This window comes from Artibeus jamaicensis, unplaced genomic scaffold, assembly GCF_021234435.1.
Source record: "Artibeus jamaicensis isolate MK-2021 breed Jamaican fruit bat unplaced genomic scaffold, CSHL_Jam_final contig_956, whole genome shotgun sequence".
Lineage (NCBI taxonomy): Eukaryota > Metazoa > Chordata > Mammalia > Chiroptera > Phyllostomidae > Artibeus > Artibeus jamaicensis.
In genome coordinates this window covers 2,350,040-2,375,670 of record NW_026522021.1, presented here as the reverse complement: position 1 = coordinate 2,375,670, position 25,631 = coordinate 2,350,040, and the positions used below count along the sequence as shown (strand labels likewise).

Here is a 25,631-nt window from a genome sequence, read left to right as displayed (position 1 = left end):
TCACTGGCTGTTTTTTTTGTAATTGGAAGCTTATTGCGTGGACTGTCTTCACACAGCAGAAGGCTGCCTGCTTCCATCTAGGTCATCTTGTTCTAATGTCTCCCTATAAAGGACTACTTTCCCAAGCTTGTTTTTCAAACCCCACAGAGTGGGAGGGAGAGGGGTTTGAATACATTTCTGTCATGACAAATGAAAGCCGTGATCCTCTGGGCAGAGTATTTGCCAAGAGGTTTCCCAGTTGTTGCTGAATACTGAGTGCTTGCTATACACCTAGTATGTACCTGACCCAGAGGCACCTCAGCCTTGAGGCAGAAGTACTATTGTCCATACTTCAGAGACCAGGCCAGGTGGTGTCATCGTGGGTACTGTTCTGTGCAGTTACTTGTGCCAGGCATTTCATTTCCACATGCCTTCCTCTAGGTCCCTGATTTCCATTACCCCCCAAATAAGATTCAAGTAGGAGTTGGAGGACTACAGAGGTGTAATGAGATGTCTACTAGAGCCATTTCAGAAAGTAGAAATGGACAGTTGGGTGTAAGAAAGAGACCCCTATGTTACCATACATTGCCACTGTCTTCAGAACCTGAGTGTGTGTACGCCCCATACACATTGAGTCCAACTGAGAGGAGATCCAGGGAAATCAGTCTCTATATTGGTGCCTGGCAGGTAGGTACTTAGTGCATTTATTGAGTGGATGAAAGAAGACAAATATAAAGAGAACAAGATATAATTCTAGAACACACATAATACCTCATTTTAACAGAAAGCACCAATCTATAAACACTTTATTAGCAAAAATAATGAACAAAACAAGTGCAGCTTAGGAAAAAGACGGGATTCCCCCTTTCCTTTCAAGGGCACTGTTCCACCTTTAAAGGAAGGGGGAGAGGAGCTTAAGCATGGTATGCAGAGTAGGACCCCAGTGTCTCAAGTGGGCTGGAATCAGACAAAAGTTATCCGAGTCCGGGCAGTATTGACCTGCCATACATTTAATTCCTCATACTCATCTAGAGCTGCCTGGAACTGGGCAGGTGTGAAACCACGAGATATGCAGCGCTGCTCTGCCTCAGAAAACCGGACACTTCTGCTCTCTGAGACCAACTCACGGACAGTGGCAAATATCACATCTGCTGGTCTCTGGGTTCTGAAAGAAACAAGTATGGGTGTGGGTAAGGTCTGGGTAGAAACAAGAGCATTCAACAGACCACCACTGTACAGGTGTTACAGAAACCAAAGTGGCCTGCTTGTGAAAGTCAAGGTGACTCCTGATTTCTTCCTCCATTAAAGCACTCACCTAGCTGTTTGTCCCTTGTCACTCAGAAGTGAGTCTTTTGACATCTCCATTAGCCTTATGGCTTCATTCACATCTTCCTTTTCCACTGTGTCCACCATTCGCAGTCGTGCCTAAGGGGAAGGTAGGGACAGATGGGAACAGGAGGGGAGTAGCACAGTCAGGGAACCCCCTTCTGTGTTGCCTACAACAAAAACCAAGTGGAGGTCCCCTACCCTCCCCCACAAACATCCGCAGTGTGGGGCCGGCACTGTCAGACCGAGACAAGTGCAATGCCCAGGGCAGCGTCCAGCAATTGCCCAAGTCTCCGCCTCTCAACACTGGCCAGTCCCGGTGTTCAGCTGTCCTGCGAGGGAGACTAGACCCTTCTGAATTCCAGTGGGCTCCCACCATGACAGATGGAGCTCGGGGAGCTCAGCCTAGGAGGCGATTGGTATAGAGGTTGTATCCCTGGGGCTCTGGAAGTGCTAGCTCAGCAGTAGGTCAGATAATCACACTACCTGCACGAACAGCACTTTGGAGCCCCCAGGACTCGGGTCCAAGATGTAAGGACAGAATGAAGGTTTCTAGCACAGGATCAAGGACATAGTGAAATTCACCCCACCCATCCTCACAGTCAGGTTTGAGAAGCAGGGAGAAAGCCTTTCCCTCCATGGACGCTGTGTGTGCCCTGCTGGAGCAGCAAGTACCCACAGTGCGGTAGCATGGACAGGACCACTATCTGCACTGTCAGCACTTTAGCCCCAGCAAGGCCTGAGTGGAAGGGAGGAGGCAACGAGAAAAGGACATTAAAGCAGGCTGCCCAGTAAGAGTCAAAACAGTTAACCCTCCAGCAAAACAGGAACTGGGCACTCACCAGAGCAGTAGACAGTCGCAGAATAGCTAGCAGAGTCCTGGCAGAGGTATAGGTGGCATCCTTACTAGCCCAAGCCTCTCGCCTCATCTCCACATATGCCGCTGTGATATAGTCAGCCAGAGACTCTGGCACAGTGGGCTGCTTCTCCCGGCACATAGCTATGTATCGTCTACAAGAAAAGTGGTATGTGGGAAAGCAGAAAAGGGAGATGGGGAATAGTGTTTCCCATTTAATAAAACTCTAGGGGATCAGAGGGAAACTTTTAACTAGGAAAAAAAGTTATCTATGGGACTTGCACAGCACGGATGGATTTCTTGGTGCATTTCAAATTATTTCCAGCTTTTAAGGCAAATGGTCTGTGCATGAATAAGATACCCATCTGGCACTGAACATGGTACAGCTAAAAGGAGTGTATTTATTTGCTTTAACACAATTGTTTACTTGGAGAATGGATAATGGAGAAAAAACCTTGAAAAACCACCGGGAACCCTTGCATGGACCCGTGGAGAACGCAGTGGCATCAAGCATCCTTGGAGCAGGACTCAGCTCTGCCTAAAATCTGAGCCTGCCTCACCTGAGACAGGCCAGTGGTGTGAAAGATTGGTTGTGGTGTATGTTCTTGTGTGGCCAGGGGGAGATGCAAGATTCCCCCTGGGGGAGCCCTAAACTCAATGTTCTCAGATTTTAAGACACAGAAAGGGACAGAGTGGTAGTAAAACATACATACCCAAAGACCAAAAACTCGTTAACAGACAATACAAGACCCAAGACACTGTCACACAAGGTAACTAGTGAAGCACACTTGTCTTTACTCAGCTCTCCTACCTCATAAGCTTCATGTCCAAAGGTTCAAACTGGGCAGGAGGCTGCCGACTATGCTGGTGCACATAGGTGATATGCTGGGCCAACCTGGGAATAGTGGAGGCAAGGAGAAATGCTCTTTCTGGTGCTACACACCCTGTGCCCCAACTCTGTCTTCTTTCCTTGGCTCCATCTCATCACAGCAGGGACAGCTTTCTCAGGAAATCCTTAATGGTATTTCAGCCCAGACCCACCATTTCCCTAAGAACCTGGATAGTTTTCATCAGCAAAGAATCTGAGAGCTTCCCAATTTCTTCCCTCCCTCCAGACTATCCTCCTAACGAATGTCTCTTTGAGTGTTCAGATTTATTCACCGTAAGTCATTGTCTCGGTCAGGGCGGTCCTGGATCAGCCAGAGGAGGTCAAATCGGGAGAGTAGTGCAGCCGGAAGCTGTATGTTCTGTTCCAGGCTGCGGCGAGGGTTATAGCGCCCATAGGCTGGGTTGGCAGCAGCCAGGATGGAACAGCGGGCATTGAGTGTGGTTAGAATGCCTGCCTTGGCAATGGAGATGGTCTGTTGCTCCATAACCTCATGGATGGCTGTGCGGTCAGCCTCGGCCATCTTGTCAAATTCATCAATGCAGCACACACCTTGGTCAGCCAACACAAGGGCCCCACCCTCTAAAGTCAGTTCTCCAGTCACAGAGTCTCTCAGCACAGCTGCTGTGAGCCCCACTCCAGAAGAGCCTCGACCTGTCGTGTACTGGCCTGAATGGCAGGGTCAGGAAGGGAGGAAATAAACAGACATATTTAGGAAGAGGGAAAGAAACAACAGTGCAAAGGACAAGTAATGGGTACAGAGAGGCTGGCACTTATCCATTCAACTTACCCATCCAAGCCTTCCTGGGTAAAGATCTATGGGGTGCCAGTGCCGACAATTATCACCTTTTCCCAACCTTCTCCCACCTTCCAAACCCCCAAGAAAGAGAATAAACATGGTAACTCTATCCCTGTCTTCTACATCTACCTCTCCCAGAGCAACTGATTACTCACTGCGGGGTGCCAGACGATCAATGTAAGACAGGAGCTGAGACTTAGCTACACCAGGATCCCCCATCAGGCAGATGTTGATGTTGCCTGGAAGGAAAAGAAGCCCCTGCAACTACTTTCAATGCAAGTTACCCAACAACAGATAAAAATACCTAAGAAATCTGCCTCTGCCTCCATACCTAGGACCGTGGCTTCTGATCCCTCTCTGTGTCCATGAAGCCAAGATGCCAATTTTTATAAATTCTGTGATCTGCAGGGATACTTCTTGTCACCCATTCTTCCAAATGCCTTCCCTTACCCCCAGCCTCCCCCTCATTTCTTCTTACCCCTGATTTTCATGCCCCGAGGAGACTGGTCCACACCCCCCACCAGCAGGAGCAACAGTGCCTTCTTTACATCTTCATGCCCATATATTTCTGGAGCAATGGAGGCTGCCAGTTTTTCGTAGAAATCCTCCTCTGAGGGAAAATGAAGATTAGAAAAAAAAGTACTAGGAGAAAAACATTCCTGGTCTTTCCCCCAACCTCTCACCTGCAATTTGCCTCAGCTCCTCCCTGCTCAGCTCTCCAGACCCAGACTCGTCATCCTCACTCTTACACATCTTCACAATCCGATGGGCTTCCAGGTAAGTTTCCGAAAGTAAACCCTTGAACAGAGTAAGTCCAAAATATGAATGGCCTCTTTCTATCCACATGATTCCTTCAAAGAATCCTGACAAAACCCTTTGTTCTATTTTGTTTTACTGTTAATAGTTTTCTCTCCAAGTATGGTGGGTGAATGAGCAAAGAGGAAAAGAGACTATTTCCTGATTTCAAACTCTCTTACCTGTACCACCTGTCGAAACTCAGAACGCAAGATTGGCAAGAAGATACCAGTGACACTGATGTGGTCCCCAGGCTGGGCAATCCGTGTGTTCTCACCTTCTACCAACACCGTGATGCTACGAGGAATATTTCCCACAGGCACTTGGTCACTCTGTGGAGGGTAAAGAAAAAGAACATAAGGCCCCGCCAGGATCTAAGCTCCTCCCTAGGAACTCCACTTTCCTACATCTTGGCCTGACCAGCTTCAGACAAGCCAATTAGAGGACAGAAGCAGAAATCTCCTTTACCTTTTCCCAGCTCAATCAAAGATCCAGTTAAACCTCCCTCCTGCTCTAGATGTTTTCTCTGCCTCAGCTCTCCCTTCTTTTGTCCTCTCTCTTTCTTCCATTCCATGAGTGACTGCAGTATTCAAAATGACTCCCAAGTCCCACCTTTCCTGGGCAACATACCCCAAAAACTCACATGTTCTTGCATCTTCATCTCCTGGAATTTGATGAACTTGGAGCCGCGTGTCTGCAGATACAGCCGACCTCCTGAGCGGTTGGTCTGGCACTCTTGGCTCGGGCACATGATCAGAGGCATGAAAGTAGGAGAATTGATCTAGGATGTAACATCAAATGAGACCACAAGAAAATGATCCATTTAGATCAGTCACCTGAATCTCATTTCATCTTCATGGATGTCAAAAACATCCTGAACTACTCTGGGAAAACTGACAGGCACAAAAAACACAAATGGAAAGACCACCATGTACCCCCCCCCAAAAACAATGAAAGACAAATAAAACCAGGTGTGTTTTACAATAAACTTTACAGATAAACATCAACAGACATTCAAGAACATTCTTACAAAAACCACTAACAAAGTTAACTGCTTCTGTTCCTTACTTCATACATACCGGCTGGTAGGTCTCTGCCCCACACTGGTCACAAGTATAAGTGGCCACCACCATTCTGGGTTTGACTTCAGAAACACGAGTGACAATTCCACGCACAGTTACCAATTTCCCCACAGAGTCGGCCCGTACTTCCCGGATCACACGAGGCTTATTACTGCTTGGGCCTTGAAAGTACAGCTCACTAAGGGAGAAAACCATCATTAGCAAGGTTCTGGAGAACCAATTCCCATTCCCTACCCTAGTGAGACCACTCACAATCTACGCATGAGTTCAGGAGGGTACTGGTTCTGGGGGCTTCGGGCTGCCCCAGGGTCTCGGCTCCGCTGCTCCATCATCAGTCGGTGCTCAATGTAAACATCCAGCACATCTTTATTTACCACCTACAGGCAGTGTGGGGCATAAAAAACACCAGGCAGAAATCACTGCTCCCTTCTTCTGGCACCTCAGAAAATATTAATATCCGAGAAGCTTTCTGACAGAAATCTAAGTTCCTTGCCTTGCATTTTCTTGCACTCACCTCCCTCTCCTTGTACTGAGGCAGCAGCTCTTGAACAGAATCAGCAAAGAGCCTTGCATAGCGCTTGGTGTTCTCACAAATTGAATCCACCAATTCAGGGTCCTCCTCAGCCACATCATCTAGGTCTATGTACATTGCCACTTGTTCCCGGTGAGCCAGCTGAACCTGGGGTAAGGAACAGCCAAGAAGACCTCAGAGCCAAGTAGACTATGCTCAGCACTATTTACATGCACGGACCCAGCATTGTGAGCTCAAGACACAGATTTCAGGCCTCCAGAGGGAAGAAAGACTAGTGTGAGCGCAATACTTGCTTCTTAGCCTCCGAAAAAGTCTTTCAACTTCTAAAAACCTTAATCATCATAAATATAGTATCATAGTCAGATACCACACTAAATGTGTGTCACTTACAGGCCACCTATTACTGCTCCTGCAGGCCCCCCATTCCCTCTAATCTAAGACTTACCAATTGGTTCCCATACTTGAACTGCTTCTTGCCAAACTCATCATCCTGGTAAAACTCTTGCAGGAATTTCTTCACCTTTTCTATAATGTAAATATAAGGTCATGAGGATCAACACTTTCTTTCAGATATCTTACTGCAAACTCCTTCCACAGAAATCAAAGAAGCTCACTTACATTTAAGTGAATTAGTTACACGAACATTTAAATCACCCCATATAACGCTCCCCAAACTCAGCAGAACTCCTTTTACAAGTCTGTTTTAATCTAGAAAGGCATTAGGGGAACCTCGAAGTTGAGAGTATTAGCCAATACCCTCCCCTCTAGGGGAATTCCAGCCTCTGCCTTCGTTAGGAATCTCAATATTCCTTCCCAAAAGCCTCCCACTCCCAACAGCAAACTCAAGCCCCAAGGTCCTCATCTTTTCTTCTGTAAGTAAAACTACCCCTTCTCTCTCGGTCCCCTAAATCTCGCCCACTAATCGCATCCTCCACCCCACCCCCTCTCCCGCCACTGCTTCCGCTCTTAGTAAACAAAGAAGCACATGGGCCCAGATGCCGCCGCCTCACAGCCTGGGATTCCTCCGCCTAGGGCGGGAGCCGGTCCAGCGATCGGCCGGCTGGTCCAGAGGCCACTCCGTGTCCCTCCCCCAACCTCTCCATACTTCCTTTCGGACCCGCGCTAAAACCCTCAATTCCAGGCACGCCCCTACCCTCAGGAGCTCTCTCCGAGTCTACCGCGCGGAAGGACACTGTTTACACACGACAATCTACCCGAGGCGTCGCGCAACTTCCGCCCGCCTCCACTTCCGCTTGTAGGTTGGCCTAAAATGGCCAATCCCTGCGCGCAGCAGCCCGAGCCAGCCCTCCCCCGAGGTTTCGGCAGCTCCGGAGGACGCGGGCACTTGGAATGTCTGAGATCGTGGATGGTATCGGGGTTGGGAGTACCCGACCCTACATCGTAGACAGAGTCCCAAGATGCCGATCCCTGCTAGGTGTGCCCTCTTCCACTCGAGCTCACAGCCTATCCCATCGCGACGACCCCCACTCCTTTCTAGGACACGATCACCAGCTCTTCTCCGACCTCGTGTCCCTGCGCACTTCCTAGGAGCCGTCTGCCTCCGGACCCGGGCTCCGACCTCGCGCACAGAACCCGGCCTGCAGGATCCCAGCTCACTCCATTAGATGTTGGCCAAGAGATTTCCCGCGCAGGACGCCCCTCCTAGGCTTGCAGACCCTCACCTTTTTCCAATGCGTAGTCTTTAAGTGTCATTGCTGCTGAGAACCGTGCGACAGCAGCTGGCGGTCTCCACGTTCTCACTCCCCGGTAGCAGCAACCGTCCGCGCGGTGGACTACGGCAGACCAACCGAAATTGGCGCGAAACGTCGCCCAACACGTGACCGGCGCCGCTGCGTGCGGACCAATCCAAAAAGAGACTCTCAGTCCCTCCCTCTGGCCGCGGGTTCCAGCCTCGGCCAATCACACCGCGCCTGGGCTGAGTGACGGGATTGGGCGAGGCTAGGCAGGCGCCGGGTTTCCCGCGTACGAGGAGAATCGCTCTTAAAGAACCTACCCGAACGCGTCCTTTTGTTCCGGGCCGCTGGGCGGGGCATGCCCAACTTTTGTCTCCTAGACTATTCCGCAGAACGGCCATGATTTCCCAGTTCTTCATTCTGTCCTCCAAGGGGGACCCACTCATCTACAAGGACTGTATCCTTGACTCATGGGTTCAGGAGGGACGGGCTGGGCGGGAGTAGTGTCCCAGAGCCAGCCTGGGTTGCCAGCTCCTTAGCTGTCCTTCAACCCGTCAGTCCGCGGTGACAGTGGCGGCCGGGATGTGGCCGAGCTGTTTTACCGGAAGCTGACAGGATTGCCCGGAGAAGAGTCACCGGTTGTCATGGTAACACCAGGGTTTAGGGGTAGTACTCAAGGAAGGCGGGTAAGAGGGTCGCCTCCTCCCTCTAAGGGATGCGTCCTTGAGAGCTTCCCCTTGGAGCGGGTACATTCCTCCAATTAGTATTGAGGCAAGTTTACTGAACGCTGAGGATATAGCACAGCTCGCACATCTCGATCCTCAGCACCTCTGGGGTAGGTATTACTATTGACTACACTTAAACTTTGGGCGCCTGAGCCCTGTAGAGGTTTCTAGTTCACTCTAAGTCGTACTGTTAGGAACGAGGGGGAATCAGGATACCAGCCCAAGTCTCCTGGGACCTTAACCAGAACTCTCTTCTTGACACTTTCTCTTCTCCTTCTTCTACGTTTGCCTCAGCACCACGATGACCGTCATTTCATTCACATCAGACACAGTGGTCTCTACTTGGTGGCCACGACTTCAGAAAACATTTCTCCCTTCAGCCTCCTAGAGCTGCTCTCTCGGTGAGAAGGGCAGGGCTGGGCAGCTGGGTGTGGGGGTCTGAGAAGAGGAAGAGATTCACAGCCTGTTCTTTTTTCTTAGGTTAGCCACTCTCTTAGGCGATTACTGTGGCTCCCTGGGTGAGGGGACTATCTCTCGCAATGTGGCTCTTGTCTATGAACTCCTGGACGAAGTATTGGTGAGGCTAAACGGTTTCCCTCATTGTTCCTGTTCCCTGAAGGTTTATTCTTTGATTGGAAGGCTGAGTCCACTCCTTTTCACCTCTCCTTTACTGGCCACCCAAAGACTGTCCTTCCCCCATCCCTAGGATTATGGCTACATACAGACTACATCCACAGAGATGCTGAGGAACTTCATCCAGACTGAGGCTGTGGTCAGCAAGCCCTTCAGCCTCTTTGATCTCAGCAGTGTTGGCTTGGTCAGTGGAGGGAAAGAGGACCAGGGGTCGGGGGAGTGGGGGTGTGGGGGATAAGGGTTGGCAGAAGTATTAGACCTTGAGGACTGATTACTTTCTGTGCTTTCTAGTTCGGGGCTGAGACACAACAGAGCAAAGTGGCCCCCAGCAGTGCAGCCAGCCGCCCAGTTCTCTCCAGCCGTTCTGACCAGGTGAGGGAGAGCTAAACAGGTTTAGACCCTCTGATTTTTTTGAGGGGACTCCAGAATCCAGGATCCCTGCATATCTTTCTGTCTCTCCTAGATTTGGATAATCTAATCCCTTCCCTTACCTGTGTCCCCACCCCAGGGCCCTAGTCTCCACTGCTTTGTCCACTTTAGAATACAGGCTGTTTAGCCTGCAACCATCCAAATTCTCTCTTTCTCAGAGCCAAAAAAATGAAGTGTTTTTGGATGTGGTTGAGAGACTGTCTGTACTGATAGCATCTAATGTAAGTTTGGGTCCCCAGTCCTGGAGCTGAGGGTAGATAGTATCTGGGAAACATGTTGGGAGGTCACCTCTGGGCATTAACCTCCCTGCCACTCTCAGGGCTCACTGCTGAAGGTGGATGTGCAGGGAGAGATCCGACTCAAGAGCTTTCTTCCCAGTGGCTCTGGTGAGAAGTCTGTGGGTTGGACCCACAGTTGAGTTTGGGACAGGCTCCTTGGTGGTGTGTATGGTGTATTTGTTGGCCTTTTCTGATGTCCTTTTCTTTGACAGAGATGCGCATCGGTTTGACAGAAGAATTTTGTGTGGGAAAGTCAGAACTGAGAGGTGAGGTGCAAGTGGGTCTTTCTCTCCTACATTCAGGCCACTACCAGAGGTTTCGTGGAAATTAGATACAGATCCCCACCCCACCCCTGCTCTTCTCTCCCAAATATGGATCAGTAGAGGAATCTTTCTCTCTTTCTAGGTTATGGGCCAGGAATTCGGGTGGATGAGGTCTCATTTCATAGCTCAGTGTATCTGGACGAGTTTGAGTCTCATCGAATACTCCGCTTGCAGCCACCTCAGGGCGAGGTCAGAATGGATTGGCCTAGTTTATTCCATCTACCCAAGGGAAGGGAAGCAGTTCAGGTGTGAGGGGACCAAACTGACGTCCATTCCTCCCTCATGTCAGCTGACTGTGATGCGGTACCAACTCTCAGATGACCTCCCCTCCCCGCTCCCCTTCCGGCTTTTTCCCTCTGTGCAGTGGGACCGAAGCACAGGCAGGTCAGACCATTTTCCTTATTCTACAATTTCTCTGGAACCCAAACCAATAGATATATGTTCCCAAGGCTTATTGTAAAGGATGGTAGTTAGTAGTATAGAGTACAAATTAGAAAAAGGCACCCTCCTCTCAAGTGGACTCAGCCCCATGAACACTAATGACTAGTGCATTTGGGTAGATTTCAGCTCTTCTCTCTTTTCTTCAGCACATACATGGGGGCCTTCCGTGGGAAATGGTGAAATGGCAGTGGGTTATGGCCAGAGTAACGGTATTGTACCTTTTCACCCAGGCTCCAGATTTACCTGAAGTTACGATGTGACCTGCCGCCAAAGAGGTATGAGTTGGGTAGTTGAGACTAGTTCAGCTATGGGTAGTGGGAGACAGGGCCCAGATACCTATTGCTTCTGCCTTCAGATACAGCCACCAGCCTTAGAATCAGCTTAGGTAGAGGCTTGAGAGTTTGGGAATGGGATTGGGTGGCACTTGTGCTGAATTCCAGCTGTGATATTAGTGAAGAATGGGGACAAACTACTACCTTTCTGAGGCTGACTTTGTTCCTTTTGTGTTTGCAGCCAGGCTCTCAACATCAGGCTGCACCTTCCCTTGCCAAGAGGGGTGGTCAGGTTAGTGTTTGTGCATTGTGGGGTGTTGGGTGGTTTTACTGGCTTCCCTGGACAACACATGACACTGGGGAGGAGAGTATGCACTGTGGGGGTGGAACCGGGCTGCTCCTGAGGCAGCTGAGCCTAGCACCTTTCCAAACTCCAGCCTGTCTCAGGAGCTGAGTAGCCCAGAGCAGAAGGCAGAGCTGGGGGATGGAGCACTTCGCTGGGACCTGCCTCGGGTACAAGGAGGCTCCCAACTCTCAGGCCTTTTCCAGGTATCAGCTACTGATTCTCTAAGGCCCTCTTCTCCCACCTCCATTTTTAGCCCCCAGACTCATCCTTCCTAGTGTAGTTGTTGCATTGTTCCTGCCCATTTGGTCACCTTCCTGGCCCTTTGTCTTCCCTACCCATCTTTCTCTCTGTGCCTTCAGCACCCCTCCTTCTACCTTTGTCCCTCACAGATCGAAGTCCCAGGTCTGCCTGGGCCTCCTGGTCAAGGGCAGTCCACCTCAGCACCTCCTCTGGGGCTGGGCCCTGCAAGCCTCTCTTTTGAACTTCCCCGGCACACGTGCTCTGGTCTCCAGGTTCGCTTCCTCAGGCTGGCATTCACACCTTGCAGCAGCACCAACCCCCACAAGTGGGTGCGACACCTAAGCCACAGTGATGCTTATGTCATTCGAATCTGAGGCTCCCCAAACAAGGACATGGGCAGCAAAGGCAGTGGCCTGTGGCCATGGGTCTGGCTGGAAGAATCCCAAGTCCTAGGGACCATGAGGACTCAACAGGTTAGACCCTCCTATGGTACTGGACACAGGAAGGACTGAGATGAATTGGAATTTATAAATCAAACTTTTATTCTGAGGAGCTGGCTGTACAATATCTATACAGTTAAGGTGAGGGAAGCAGGTGATTACTTCCTTCCACCCCACGTGTGTGTGTGTATAGAGAGGGAATCTGGGGGAGAATGTTGGCAGATGTGTGATAGTATCAAGGTGCAGGCTGAGGAGAGCCAGATCCAGGGGGCTGGGAGCCATTAGCCTTTGGAGTCCCTGGAGCTGGAGGAGGGCTATCTCCAGCTTCCTGTTTGCCCCCACAGAGGGCATTGTTCCCAAGTGGGGAGGGGGCTGATGACTGGGGAGGGGCTGGGGAAGGATGGGAGGTGGGGCCTCCTTTACCATCCCCTGTTGGGGGAAGAGAGACCACTATGTACTTCTGGACACTGCCAGGAACAGAGGGAGCAGTGCTGGGGGGTGCAGCTGTGGCAGTGGAGACTAGCTTGACAATGGGCTGCACACTGGGGACCGTGGTAGTGACAGGAGAGGTGGTAGTGGAGCCTGAGCCAGGGGCTGAAGTGCTGAGAGACAGGACCTGGGGGAAGAATGGAAGGGTCATGCCTGTTGCCTTGTGTCCTCCCTGCTCCCTAGGCCCAGGGGAGTACCTCACTTGGTCCAACCAAATAATTCTCTGGTTTTGCTCAGTAGGAAAAGCTACAGTCTTGTGGGCCCCTGGGAAGTGCTCCTTCTAGCACTTTCCTGTCTTTGGGTCTACAGGTGATTTGCCTTTACTCTGGGGCCCTGCAGAGTGCTCCGAGGCAACAACCCCAGGCACCTCTGGATGGCATGGTGACATGCTCCCCACCATCCCTGGTCCCACAGGGCTCCACCTACCTGTTGGGTGGATGAGGCGCTGGAGGATGATGACATTACAATAAACTTGGTTGGAGGAGGGGAAGGCTGAGGTGGGGCAGCAGCTCGTGCAGACACCAGTGTCTGGACAGGCAGTGCAATGGAGCCAGGGACCTTTAGCAAGCCAGGGGTCCGAGGGCCAGGCTGAGGGGCCTGCGAGAGGGTCAATGTGGGCCGGGGCTGTAGGAAGAAGAGACAAGAAGAAAATAACATAAAAGAAAAGAAGGGCTTTTCTTGGCCCTCAGTGGGTCTCACTGGGGTTGGGGGCCTAGTTCCCTCCAAGACTTTGACTCAGAGGGCCCTGGGTTTTACTCAATTCTTGCTTGTAATTCCCACCCTGATACAAACCAGGGCTCTGTCCCCGTCTCCCACCCTTCCATTTTTGTTTGTTTTACCTTATTCCTCCTCTCCATTTGGTCACCCTTCCCCTCCTGGCACTGTCACTGACCTGAGTGATGGTCAGAGTGGTCCTGTTGACCTGCTGAGCCTGCAGCGCAGCTTGGGCCCGGGCTTTGACCACATGGGAACAGAGGAGGGGTCCAAGGGACCCAAATTCTGCCCGGTAGGCATCCTGATTATCAGGCGGTGGGCGCAGCTTTGCTAGAACAGGGGCACAGTGCTTCTGCAGAGAGAAGGCAAAAACAAAGCCAGGTAGAAAGAGGGCTGGGACTCTTAGAAGTGTGGTGAAGGCACAAAAAGGATATTATCCATCATTTCACTACATTCTTGTTAGAGGCCAAATTGCTGGGAAAGCAGTGTGTACAAGGAATGCTGTGGTTTTCGTAAAAAGACATAAGCACCAACTGGTGTGAACAGAGAACATGCTGAATACCCTGGTAATATCTGAAGGGTACTTTTGGTCCGTAGGCATTTGGCTTACACAGAATGGGCCATAGTGATGCAGAAGCATCAGGGGCAATGCAGTCTAGTAGTCACAGGTTGAAAGTTAGGACCTATTTCTTACTTAACTCCTTTGTGCCTGTCTTTACAGGTGCAAAATAGCATTATATTTTGAGGTGTGCTCTGAATGTATGAGGCACAGATGGGATAAGTGAATAAAAGATACCACATGCTTGCTAAACATTGTACCTATGTGTGTTGGGGGGGTGGGGAGAGAATTAGTGGGAAGAAGCAGGGGGAGGACGGGGGCTCTGGTCACCAGGAGGAGGCTCTGCACGTGGTCAGCTCCAATTCGGTCAATGTTGCTCAACACGGGGCCATCCAGGACACTGCGGATCCGCTCCCCCTCCTGCTGCAGCCGTGGCAGAATCAGAGTCTTAATCACCTGTTTGAAAGGAAGGGAGAGGCCTGGGGTCACCACAGGATCTCCCAAGTGGACGCGGGGAGGGGGGTGTTGCCCACTATGACTTCATGATGCCTCCCTCCCCCAGTGCTCCCCCCAGCGCCTGACATCATGTCCCAGCTCTGCCAGGCCTGCGATGGAGCCATAACGTGTGGTCCATGGAGTCTTCTCGTCCACCCAGCTCTGTAAGGGGATAGAAAATAAATCCAGATAATGGGGCTGAAAGGGTAATTAGTAAGGGCCCAAGTTTTTCATAAACACACTTTCCTTGTAGATACACTTTCCACTGGGCCCAAGAAATTACAGATACGTGTGGTTCAAGTCCTAGTCCCCCTGCCCCTTGTTTTCAGTGTCACTTCTCCCAATTCCACTTTACCCCTTGTTTTTAGTGTCATTTCCCTCAGCCACAACTGACCCACCACCGGTTTGGGTAGAGCTCTCACTGTCCTGGCGACAACCCTGAGGTGGAGATGTAAAAGGGCCTGTGCTCTTTGTCCTGGCTCACCTTAGTGAAGGTCTTAGTGATCCGGGACTGGATGTTGTTAGTGGTTGTGCTAAAATGCTTGCAGATCTGGGCCACTAGGCGGGCAGCAAAGTCTCGGAGTGCCCAGTGGTTGTCCACATCTGGCCGCAGGCACAGCTGTCTGCTCACAATGCAGGTCATCACAGCTGGAATCAATTCATGCACCTAAGGGAGAAGTGGTGAGTCAGCTAAATATGATAAATAGCTTCCTGTTGGTAGTAGTGAGGTCTCCAAACCCTGGGATGAGAGGTGGGTGGGCAGGACCACTCACATATTTTTCTAGATACAGTGTAGGGTTATCCATCAGTGCCTTTACCATACGCATCAAATAGATGAGCAGGGCTAGGTTGTTCTGTACCACGTTCACACGGACCTGCAGGAAGAAGTGATAGGGCAGGGAAACCCTTTAGATGAGCATCCCCTGCCACCTCCTTACCCCCTGGAACCTCATCCTAGGGCCTGGCCTACTTGAATCCTCTCACCCCCTCTGAGATGAAGGTGCTGAATCGTGGCAGCATCTGATAGAGCCCTGGGTCTGTTGCGATGCTCTGAAGGGCTTCCTGTGGGAGGAGGGGAATGAGTGAGGTGGGGGCAGATACCATGGAAGAATTTGTGGGGCCCCCAAGAGAAGGAGTCTCAGGGTTAAGGCAGGATGATGGGGCCTCACCGCTCTCTTGGCTTCACATGACCCCACACAGGCTTCAGTGATCTCCTTATAGTACAGCTGCTGCTCCACAGATAATTCATGGATACTTCGGGGCTTTAGTCGCAAAGGGCCCCCCTCCAGCAAGGGTGGTGCCTTCTTCTCTTTCCCTGTGTGAAATGGAAAGATGGGTTTGAAAAAGAAAGCTCCAGAAGAGGCCTTGGTACCAGACAAACCTTGACCCTCCTCTACTACCCTTCCCAGGGAGACCCAGTTTCCCTTAGGTTGGCTGATCCCTTCTGAGGTGGTCTGGCCTGAGCTCTCAGCCCGACCTCACCTACTTCAGGCATGACCGTCTGGCTTTGGGGCAAGAGCCAGAAGAGTACTGGCCTAGCAGTACTGACCTTTGCCATCAGCTGGAGTGGCCCCTTGACCTTTGCCTTTCAAAGGTCCATCTTCCTCCTGGCCTGGCTTTGCTGACTTCAAGGGTTCTGTGGCCTCAGCCTTCTGCTGCTCTTTGGGAGCTGGTGGGAAAGTAGTCACAACAGGAGTGACAAGAGTGGTAGATGTGGAGGAAGAAGGGAGAGTGAGATACAGAGGGGTGGGGTCTGAGCAGGGGGTTACCTGGGGGTGGATTCTCTGGGATAGCTGGCTGGCAGCCTTCGATGCTCAACCAATGAGCTGTGAAAAAGGAAGGTGTCAAGTTGAACTGCTGGATATGGACATTAAGGAGCCACTCCACACTACAGAATGTGTTTCCATTTCTGTTCCCACTCCTGCAACTCACCAGGAATCTTACACTGAGGGTTTCATCCTTGTGAACTTCCTCAAGCCTGTAAGCATTGCTCTTCCTTTCCCTCCTCCCCCACCACCCTGCTCTCCTTTCCCCCAACCTTTGAGGCAGACATCCAGGGGCACCCGGGGCAGAGGGGTATTGATGATGTCGCTCAGGTCAACCTCCTTCTCTTCATAGAAGTAAAGCTCCCGGCCACCACCAGAGGCGAACCGGAAAGGAATGAATTCTTGAGCATGGAAGCCATAGAGTGGCTATAGCAGGAGAGAGAGAGAGAGAGACCAGGATAAGAAGGGAGCCTGTGGAGGCATGACTGAAGGCAAATGCAACATCTGAGATGATTGCTCTAACCCACCCTCCCGTCTCAGTCCTGTGTGTTCCAATCACCTCAACATTCTTTAGCTTCAGTGCGTAGTCAATGTCACTTGTGGTGAGCTTCTGCCGCTTCCCCATGTGCATGAACTTTAAGGCATCCTGAAGGTGCGAGAACGTATGTCAGCCTGAGATCCTGAGGAAGAAGGGGGCCTGGGCAGCATTCTCAGTACAATACAGGGCTGGGTAGAGGGGCCAGGTTACCTGTGCAATCTCCTTGATGCGGTAGCTGACCTCATCTGTCAGCAGCTGGCAGGTTTCCTCCTGAATCTGGGCGATGCCCATCGACTCAGCCACCACCTTCATTGACTCCGAGGGCAGCACAGTATTGCTGAGCTTCAGCTTCTTTTCCTCGGCCATTCTGGAGTCCCTCCTCCCTCCCCCAAAGGATGATGCCCCAGGGTGGAGAGATGGAGATCCTGACAGAGGGACGGGGTGGGCAGAAGAAATAAAATGAAACATGAGACCCAAAGAAAAGGGGCTACCTGGTCAGGAGAGACCACAACAAATGGAGGACAATAAGGATATGAGAAGGGAAGGAACTCATGGGTGTCTTCTGTCTATCCCCACATGAATCAGCACTGGGTACAGAAGGAGGTAGCAATCCAATCCAATTCAACATAACTTACTGAGCTATGCCAGGCACTGTACAAGTGAGGTATGGTAGAACGATCTTGACCCTCAATTTAAGTCCCAGCCCTAGCACTATCTGGCTGTTTACTTGGGCAGATTACTTAAATTGTCTCTGGTTTGGATTTCTTCTCTGTGAAATGTAGAAAACACTTTTTTCCTAAGGTCTTTCTCTCATACCTTCATCTTTATTGCCCCTTCTTGCATCATTATTCATGACTGACACAAATACAATATTGGTTAACTACAACTCTCCCACCCTGAGCCTATATACCTATACAAGTCAATGTGATGAGAAAAAAGCACAACCCTCATGACTGATTCCCACTTTAAATTCATGGCCATAAACTTCAAATGGGCCCTCAGTGCTGCCAGACGAGCACATTATATCTCAGTGCACTCAATCTCCCTCTGTTCTTTGTGCCACATTTTCTCCTTCCTTACTTTCAGCCATCAGAAGGGACCTACAGATTCCCACCACCTCTACCCACCACGCAGCACCAGTTACTATAAAGTGTTCATGTCTATTCCCGCTTCCAGTATTGCTCCAGCATTTCTCCCGTCTCCCTGCATCATCAGTTTCTCAACCTACTAGATCATTTTCCATCAGCTTACAAAATGCAGTTATTTCCCCCATCTTAAAGGGAAAAAAGTAATACATATACAATGGAATATTATTCAGCCTTAAAAAGGAAATGCTGACACTTGCCACAACACGGATGAACCCCGAGGACATTACGCTGAAATAAGCCAGTCACAAAAGAACAAATGTATGATTCCACTTGTGTGAGGGTCTTAAAGTAGACACTCAAATCAGAAAGTAGAATGGTGGTCACCAGGGGCTGGAGGAAGGGCAATGAAGAGTTATTTTTTAATAGGTATAGAATTTCAGTTTTATAATATGAAGAATTCTGGCCCTGGTTGATGTGGCTCAGTTGATTGAATGCCAGCCTGCAAACCTAAGGGTTGCTGGTTTGATTCCCAGTCAGGGCACATGCCTGGGTTGCAGACCAGGTCCCTGGTGGGGGGGGGGCGCACAACAGGCAACCACATATTGATGTTCCTCTTCCTCTCTCTAAAAATAAATAAATTAAAAAAAAACACGAAGAATTCTGGAGCTGGTTGGTGGTAATGGTTACACAATGTGAATGTATTTAATGCTACTAAACCATTTAAAAATGGGTAAGATAGTTTTATATGTATTTCATCAAATCATACATTTAAATCTTCACTTTCTCCACATGACATACCCCATTTTTTGGCTCCTCCTTGCAATGAAACTCCCTGAAAAAGTTTTTTTAAGGTTTTATTTATTTGTTTTTAGAGAGAGAAGGGAGGGAGAGAAACATCAATGTGTGGTTGCCTCTCACATGCTCCACAGTGAGGAGCTGGCCTGCAACCCAGGCTTGTGCTCTGAGTGGGAATCGAACCAACGACTCTTTGGTTTGCAGCCTGCACTCAATCCACTGAGCTACACCAGCCAGAGCCTGAAAAAGTTTTCTTAAACCTGTTTCTCATTTTCTTCTCCTCTCTGGAACCTATTCCAAGCAGGCTTTTAACCCTACTACGTCCCTGAAACCTCTCATCAAGGTCACATTGCCAAATCCAAGGCCCATTCTGTCATCTTCTTTAACCTCAAAGTGGCACATAGCATAGCTGACTACCTTCTGAAAACTTTCTCTCCACTGTGGCACCAACTTCTCCTGGTTTTCCGCCTACCTCAATGGCCATTACCTCTCAGTTTCCATCATTGGTTCTTCCTCTTCTTTTTACCTGCTTAATGTTAGATGTCTGGGGCTCAGTCTTAGTTTTCTGCCCTAGCTACACGTATTCACTTGGTGACCTCTGTTTTCAATATTGGTTGTAGGCTGATGATAGCCAAATTTATATCCCCAACCCAGAGTGCTCTTCTTAGCTTCAGGCTTGTATATCAATCAAAGTGTTTACCTAAAATTTCCACTAAAACTGAACCCCTGATCTCTTCCTCCCTCATCTGCTTCAGGCTCTGTTTTCTTCGTAGGCCCTAAAATTTCCACTAAAACTGAACCCCTGATCTCTTGCTCCCTCATCTGCTTCAGGCTCTGTTTTCTTCGTAGGGACATCCTCTATCCAGGAGCTCATTCTTTATGTGAGCCCTCACATCAAATCCACTAGGTGATCCAACTTGATTCCTCCACTCTCATTGCAGGTCCCCATCATGTCACCCAGATAACTTTAATAGCCCCCTGACAAGCTCTTCCTGTTTTCAACTTTGCTCTTTACATCTACTCCCAACAGAGCGACCAGAGTGATTCTGTCCAATTATAAATCAAATTGGGCCATTTCTCAGCTCGAACCCCATAATGGCTCCCCATTTGCAATTGAGTAAAATTCTTATAGTCTACAAGACCCTCTGCATTACATCTCTGATCTCCTTTGCTTCATTCTTCCAACTTGATCGAGCCCCATTGTCCTCCTTGCTGTTCAAACCTTACAGGCATGCTCTTGATTTATGGCCTTTGCTGTTCCTTTTGCTTGGAATGCTCTTCCCCAGATGTCAGCCTAGCTGCCTATTCCAACCATCCTATTTAATATCACACTCCATCCTCTTCCTCCTCCATTGCTTTTAATATCTAACATATATAACCATTTCTTATCGTTTATCACCACACCTCCCTGCCCTGTACTGTGTTGACAGAGATCTTTGTCAGTTATGTTCACTCATGTATTCAAAGACTGCAGACTGTTGCCTGAGACACTGTAGATACTCAATACATATCTGTCGAATAAATGAATGAACTGAGGCTTAGAAATGTAGATGCTCAATATATACTCCGTACCACAAGTATCAAGATGAACAAGAACAGGCCCCAGCTTGAAATCTACTCTGTGGACAACAGGAAAGTGGCTCGCCTGAAGCTGGCACTAGGAAGACTAATGTCAAGTGTTTAGGATTGACTGTGGGGTGTAGGTGGGGGCGGGTGGGGTCGTGCTGGAAGGGTGAAAAGATGGAGGAGGTAGAATTTGGTCCTCAAATCATCCCAGCTCTCCTCCCCCTGTTTTGTAAGTCTTAGTTGCAGAGAACACATTTATTCAACACATACTCTGTGCCTGGAGCCAGGTATACGAGCAGTCGTGTCCCAGGGTCCTGGAGAACTCCTACTAATCCTTCAACACCCTGCGGTACCCTCTGCCAGAAAACAGCCCCTCAGGTCAGTGGAGTGAGCAGAAAGGCTTTGCAGAGGAAGATTAACTTGAGCTAGACGTGTGTAGTCCCGCGACAGGTTAATGGGTCGGAGGTCCCCGGGTAATGGGACCAGCGCGAAAAGAGCAGAGAGCCCACTTCATTCCCCAACATCCCTCCAATGCAAACAGAGTTCCCACGCGTACGGACACACAACCAACCGTCCTCCTCCGGGTCCCCACACAAGCCCGTCAAGGGGTCTAGTCCGTGTACCACTCGACCCTCCCCTGCTAGCGAAGCATCCCGCGCAGAAAGAAACTCTCACCACCGCCAAAGCGCCGCTCACCCGGCGCTCGGCGCCATGTTGGCCCCGCCCCTCCCAGGAGCAGGTCCTGGCAGAGACTGGGAGTGATCACTACTCCTTCTCTGAGCCGGAATAAGTCCTCTAGACTCACTGCCTCAAACGATATAAAAACACTGTTTCAATGTGTATGTAAGGAGCAAACACTTTTGTTGCAATTACTTCTGTTTATTCCTTCACTACCCCGCGGCCAGGACCTTCGGGAGGCGCCACAAAACCAAGGCGGGGATAGGCCTGAGCTCAGAGCGGCCCCACGCCCTTTTGGGTCGGCATTGCGCGTGCGCCTCCCGTGCCAGGTTAAAGTTACCGCCTACCCTCTCGGAATTAAAAGGGCCCGCTGCCTTCCCGAAGTTGTTTGAAGACAAGGTTTGGTAGGTTGTGGACTGCACCTTATCATGGGACCTGTGTGGTTGGGAATGTTGCTTTCCTTTTTGACTGTGTACGTCCCAGCTTCCCCTAGGACGCCGAAGGAGGACGATGACACAGAACGCTTGCCCAGCAAATGCGAAGGTATCTGAAGGGAGTAGCCCCTATTAGCATCCCTCTGCTCTATCTCCTTTGTCTGGGCCGGACCAAACTGACAGTGATGGGTGGGTTACTCAAATCTCCTTGAAGACCTGAGGGAAACCGAATTGGATGAAGGGAGGGACCCTATAGTGTAACCCCAAACTATGGCACTACAATTCCCACGAGACAACCTGAGAGAGCCCGCTTTTTCTGGCTGGCTGCAGCCCCAGTGGTTTGTGGGAATTGTAGTTCAGGGGCTATGCACGGGCCCACCCATTCTACTGAGCATCTTCAGTGTGTGTTTTTCCCCTGTCACTAGACCTAAATCTGGAGATCCTGCAGGAGCGGTGTGTGAGGCTCATACCTTGTGGATATCCTTTGCCCCACCTCGGCAGAGACACTCCCAAATTACAGGTCCTGCGCCCTTCTGAGGGGGTTCAGGAATGAGTAAATCAGCTTTCGAAGCTCATAAATGAAAGAGTAGCCATACAGGCTTTTCAAAGGGTGTGTGCGGTATGGATTTTACAGCAAGAGGCATCTTCTGTTGCTGCATTATTATGTGCAGGGCCCAGCTGGGAGAGGGCACTTAAAAGGTGGCTGATGAGTGCTCTGGTTCCCTAGTTTGTTGCCTTCCTGACTTTAATTTCTTCCCTGGAAGGAACTTTCTTCTCCTTTTCTCTTAACCTGAATTTCAGTATCACTATTTCTCAAGACCTGGTCCAAATTTCTCTTCTTTCACTTGTGCCCTTACGGTTCTCCCTGCACCTTTGTCAGTTTTTCTAAACAATACCCAATCTTGCCAGTCCTTACTTTAACATCTGTGCAGGTCTCCTGCAGTAATCAGAATACAGCCAACATTTTTTTTTTTTAGTGCAGAGCAAATGTATCTTTGTTTTATGCACCCTTTACCTTTTCATAACCCAACTCCCATTCCCAAAGTGCCCATGCTTGAATCACACTGAACTTCTTTCTTAGTGGTGAGCAAACCTGTCTTATCCTTTTGCATTTCTGTGCCTTTGCACGTTATTTTTTCCCTTGCCTGGAATAACCCTTTACCTTCTGCATGTGGTTCTTCAAGATCCAGTTTAACTGTTACCTCTTTTGGAAGTCTTTCTTATCTGTCACCTCCCACTGTCTTGTAAGCCTTTGGAGGGAAAGAGAGTACTTGTGTCTCCCAGGTCTCAGCATAGTGCTTGGCACATTTTAGGCATTTTTGTTACTTGCTCCTGTGTTTAATTCACTTGGCACATCTGTATAGGCCACTCCCTTTCTTGGGACCCATAATGTGCCATGTCACATGCTAGGTGCTGAAAAGACAGTGGTCAGATACAGTACTCACCCTTAAGAAAATCTCAGGCTAGCAGGAAAAGTCAATATGTAACCATTGAGTGAATTTTGAATTTCCTAATGAGATTGTCTCTTTGTCTTAAACCTCTAGTGTAGGATCTATCACACCATATTGCCATCTTTTTATCTGTCCCTACCTACATTGGCAATGGCCCTTGGATAGGGATGGTGGGTCTCAATGCTTTCTGTATTGCCATTGTTCATCCACAAGTGGCTCAACAAATAATTGCAGAACAACAGCAAAGACTTATGTAGTGCTTACTCTGTGCAGGCACTACACTAACTAAGGGTTTTACATAGACTGATTAGTTTAATCCTCACCAGACCCCTGTGAGGAGGTACTATTATTATCTCCATTTTATAGGTGAAGAAATCACAGCACAGCAGGATTGTTACATAGCTACTAAGTGGCTGAGTCAGGATGGCAAACTTACCATACTGGCTCCAGAGTCTGCACTTGTAACCACCATGTTCTGCTGCCTTTGTTCATGTGCTGAATGAGTTGCTGGCACTTTATGTCTCACATCCCCTTGCTGTATCTAGTGTGTAAGCTGCTGAGCCTGGAGCTACAAGAAGTGCTGAGTCGTACTAGCCGATCTGGAGAGGTGCTGGAACTGGGGCAGGTGCTGGACACAGGCAAGAGGAAGAGAAACGTTCCTTACAGTGTTTCGTGAGTCCTTCTTTGTGCTTCTCCACGTTCCAGCGCCCAAAGGAGCCCTGAGAGCTCGTACAGTATTCAGGGAGTCTTTGTTTCCCCTTTTTCCACAGAGAGACAAGGCTAGAAGAGGCCCTGGAGAATTTATGTGAGAAGATCCTGGATTACAGTGTTCATGCTGAACGCAAGGGCTCACTGAGATATGCCAAGGTCAGACTCTTCCCCAGGGAGGATTCCATTCTCAGACCTGTATCCTCTGGGGCCTATCTTCCCCAGCTCTAGTGTCCTCTCCTCGTCTTTAGATTCCCTCATTTCACCCTCATGAAACTCACCTCTCAGTCTCTAGTAGTTGACAAAATTGATATGGCAGAAATGGGAAAGAGGAAGTGGGGTTGTGGACTCGGCTGATCCCAAATTCCCATCTCTCAGGGGCAGAGTGAGACCATGGCAACGCTGAAAGGCCTGGTGCAGAAGGGGGTGAAGGTGGATCTGGGGATCCCTCTGGAACTGTGGGACGAGCCCAGTGTGGAGGTCACATTCCTCAAGAAGCAGGTAGGAGATGATACAGCCCAGGGAAGTGAGAAGGGAACTCAAAAGGAGGCTAGATCATAGGGAAGTGTAGCTCTGAGCAGGGAGAAGGGGGCAGAATGAGGACTCATTGATTGAGGTGCACCCAGGAGCATATCAAGAAGTAATAATGGAGGCTAATAATATGCACTACCATTTATTGAGTACCTACTATGTACAAATTCAGGGCCACACATATTTTAGCTGCTGCCTCATTTTACACTCAACAACCTGATTACCATTTCCCATTATAGGCCAGAAGCTGAGACTCAGAGTTTAATAACCTACTCCGTAGAGTAGGTGCTAACAAATGTTTGTTGAATGAAGAAGGACTGCACATCTAGTAGGCCAAGTTTAACTTCCTGGCTACCTGCCTCTCCAAGTTGGGCTCAGGAGACAGGGAGTAAAGAGCAAAGAGGAGGGTTTCCAAAGCCCAGCAGAGCAGATACCCTTCTGACTTTTCCACTTGACCAGTGTGAGACAATGCTGGAGGAGTTTGAAGACGTCGTGGGAGACTGGTACTTCCACCATCAGGAGCAGCCCCTACAGCGTTTTCTCTGTGAAGGTCATGTGCTCCCAGCTGCTGAAACTGGTAAGAGTGGGGGCTGGCCCCTTTCCTGCCAGGCCACAACATCCCCTACCCACAGGACCAGTGTCTAAATTGTTTTCTATCACCCAACCTAGCATGTCTACAGGAAACTTGGACTGGAAATGAGAAGATCACAGATGGGCAAGAAAAGACAGGAGGGGAGAAGGATCAAGATCAAGAGGAGGAAGAGAAGGAAAAGGAAGAAGAGATGCCTAACGTACCAGGACATCCCAAGCATGACCCAGAGGATCTTTGACCCCTCGCTTTTGTGTGTCCAGGAAGGACAGGAGTCATGAAGAAGAACACTCTGAAGTCTGAGCTCTCCCTGTTGTACAGCTTTAAGGGTGTGTGTGACATCCCAGAGCTTGTAATTGTTCTCTCCCATCTGGTCTCGGCCAGGATCCTGATGGTACAGCATGATTGGGCTGTGGGGAGAGAGATGTGAACAGTAGGCCGATGCCTTACCCCAACAGATGAGCCCTCTTCCTGCCTTCTAGCCCCTTAATCGTAGGTGTGGTGGAGACAGTGTTGAAGGCTTTTCCCTTTAAATATCTCTACTACTCCCAACCCACCCAGAGGTCAACAATGGCATAGGAGCTGTGGGCCTTGGGAAGGTCACTTTGCCTTTTTTAGACCCTTACAAGGAGGAAGCCAAAAGGGCATTATCTACGACCTATATACACCGCCTGCGTCCAGGAGGCTATATGCTAACAAACTATGACCAAGGATGGGAATTGGGTAACGCCGATGTTAGGTGGGGTAGATACTTGGTTTACTTATTATTAATTTCACCAACAGCCTACCACATAGTCACAGGTGCCAAATTTTCTATAGCGCTAGTAAACTTAAAAAAAAAAAAAAAAAAAGCTGAGTCTGAAGTTTCAAATAACTGCCGTGCACTCGTTATAGCTAGCTGATGTGGCAGCGCCCCTCCCAGAGAATGAGGATTTTGGCCTCTGTCCTGTTAGGAGATAATGGTGCTTTGTAATGTAGCCCAAGGAACCTGGCAGGGATACTTGGGCTGAGCACAATTCTTAGGCTTAGATCTATGTTGCTTCTATCCACGTATGCCAGAAAATGCGCTAAGATTAAGCTTCATTGTGGTGTCATCTCGGCCACCGTACTGGGGTTTACGGTAGCTCGGAAAGGCCAAAATCTCGCGCTTTTCC

At 49.6% G+C, this 25,631-nt stretch overlaps 4 protein-coding genes across 9 annotated transcripts; 2 read left to right on the top strand and 2 right to left on the bottom strand.

The window, feature by feature from the left end:
• Positions 1 to 751: 751 nt before the first annotated feature.
• MCM7 (minichromosome maintenance complex component 7) lies at positions 752 to 8,088 on the bottom strand. Of its 3 annotated transcripts, none has more exons than XM_037134907.2 (15): positions 7,938 to 8,088; positions 6,701 to 6,780; positions 6,238 to 6,402; positions 5,976 to 6,100; positions 5,721 to 5,901; positions 5,285 to 5,422; positions 4,824 to 4,973; positions 4,530 to 4,644; positions 4,325 to 4,456; positions 4,002 to 4,085; positions 3,323 to 3,716; positions 2,973 to 3,056; positions 2,148 to 2,316; positions 1,295 to 1,404; positions 752 to 1,144 (listed from the first exon to the last, which is right to left on the bottom strand). In XM_037134907.2, exons 1-15 carry the CDS (start codon positions 7,966 to 7,968, stop codon positions 943 to 945), a joined length of 2,160 nt encoding a protein of 719 aa, XP_036990802.2. In that variant the 5' UTR covers positions 7,969 to 8,088; the 3' UTR covers positions 752 to 942. The 3 variants fall into 3 exon arrangements, with proteins under 3 accessions (XP_036990802.2, XP_036990803.2, XP_036990804.2); XM_037134908.2 differs by lacking the exon at positions 7,938 to 8,088 and adding an exon at positions 7,409 to 7,506; XM_037134909.2 differs by lacking the exon at positions 7,938 to 8,088 and adding an exon at positions 6,874 to 7,160.
• A 31-nt stretch (positions 8,089 to 8,119) lies between these two features.
• On the top strand, positions 8,120 to 12,188 carry AP4M1 (adaptor related protein complex 4 subunit mu 1). Its single transcript, XM_037134917.2, has 15 exons — positions 8,120 to 8,406; positions 8,508 to 8,596; positions 8,969 to 9,075; positions 9,155 to 9,251; positions 9,381 to 9,491; positions 9,599 to 9,679; positions 9,895 to 9,957; positions 10,056 to 10,122; positions 10,227 to 10,280; positions 10,420 to 10,526; positions 10,627 to 10,721; positions 11,009 to 11,053; positions 11,292 to 11,342; positions 11,488 to 11,599; positions 11,786 to 12,188. Exons 1-15 carry the CDS (start codon positions 8,349 to 8,351, stop codon positions 12,008 to 12,010), a joined length of 1,362 nt encoding a protein of 453 aa, XP_036990812.2. The 5' UTR covers positions 8,120 to 8,348; the 3' UTR covers positions 12,011 to 12,188.
• Positions 12,155 to 20,806, bottom strand: TAF6 (TATA-box binding protein associated factor 6). 4 transcript variants are annotated; one of them, XM_037134911.2, is made up of 16 exons: positions 20,762 to 20,806; positions 20,357 to 20,442; positions 16,848 to 17,062; positions 16,659 to 16,745; positions 16,372 to 16,525; positions 16,103 to 16,159; positions 15,883 to 16,002; positions 15,503 to 15,648; positions 15,318 to 15,395; positions 15,107 to 15,208; positions 14,818 to 15,000; positions 14,421 to 14,495; positions 14,169 to 14,294; positions 13,458 to 13,631; positions 12,992 to 13,189; positions 12,155 to 12,692 (listed from the first exon to the last, which is right to left on the bottom strand). In XM_037134911.2, exons 3-16 carry the CDS (start codon positions 17,001 to 17,003, stop codon positions 12,312 to 12,314), a joined length of 2,037 nt encoding a protein of 678 aa, XP_036990806.1. In that variant the 5' UTR covers positions 17,004 to 17,062; positions 20,357 to 20,442; positions 20,762 to 20,806; the 3' UTR covers positions 12,155 to 12,311. The 4 variants fall into 4 exon arrangements, with proteins under 4 accessions (XP_036990806.1, XP_036990805.1, XP_036990809.1 ...); XM_037134910.2 differs by lacking the exon at positions 20,357 to 20,442 and having other exon boundaries at positions 20,762 to 20,805; XM_037134914.2 differs by lacking the exon at positions 20,357 to 20,442 and having other exon boundaries at positions 20,783 to 20,805.
• Positions 20,807 to 21,057: 251 nt separating this feature from the next.
• On the top strand, positions 21,058 to 25,299 carry CNPY4 (canopy FGF signaling regulator 4). Its single transcript, XM_037134977.2, has 6 exons — positions 21,058 to 21,307; positions 23,195 to 23,321; positions 23,420 to 23,516; positions 23,736 to 23,858; positions 24,348 to 24,465; positions 24,558 to 25,299. The coding sequence occupies exons 1-6, from the start codon at positions 21,193 to 21,195 to the stop codon at positions 24,716 to 24,718; spliced, it is 741 nt and encodes a 246-aa protein (XP_036990872.2). The 5' UTR covers positions 21,058 to 21,192; the 3' UTR covers positions 24,719 to 25,299.
• The last annotated feature ends 332 nt before the right edge of the window (positions 25,300 to 25,631 follow it).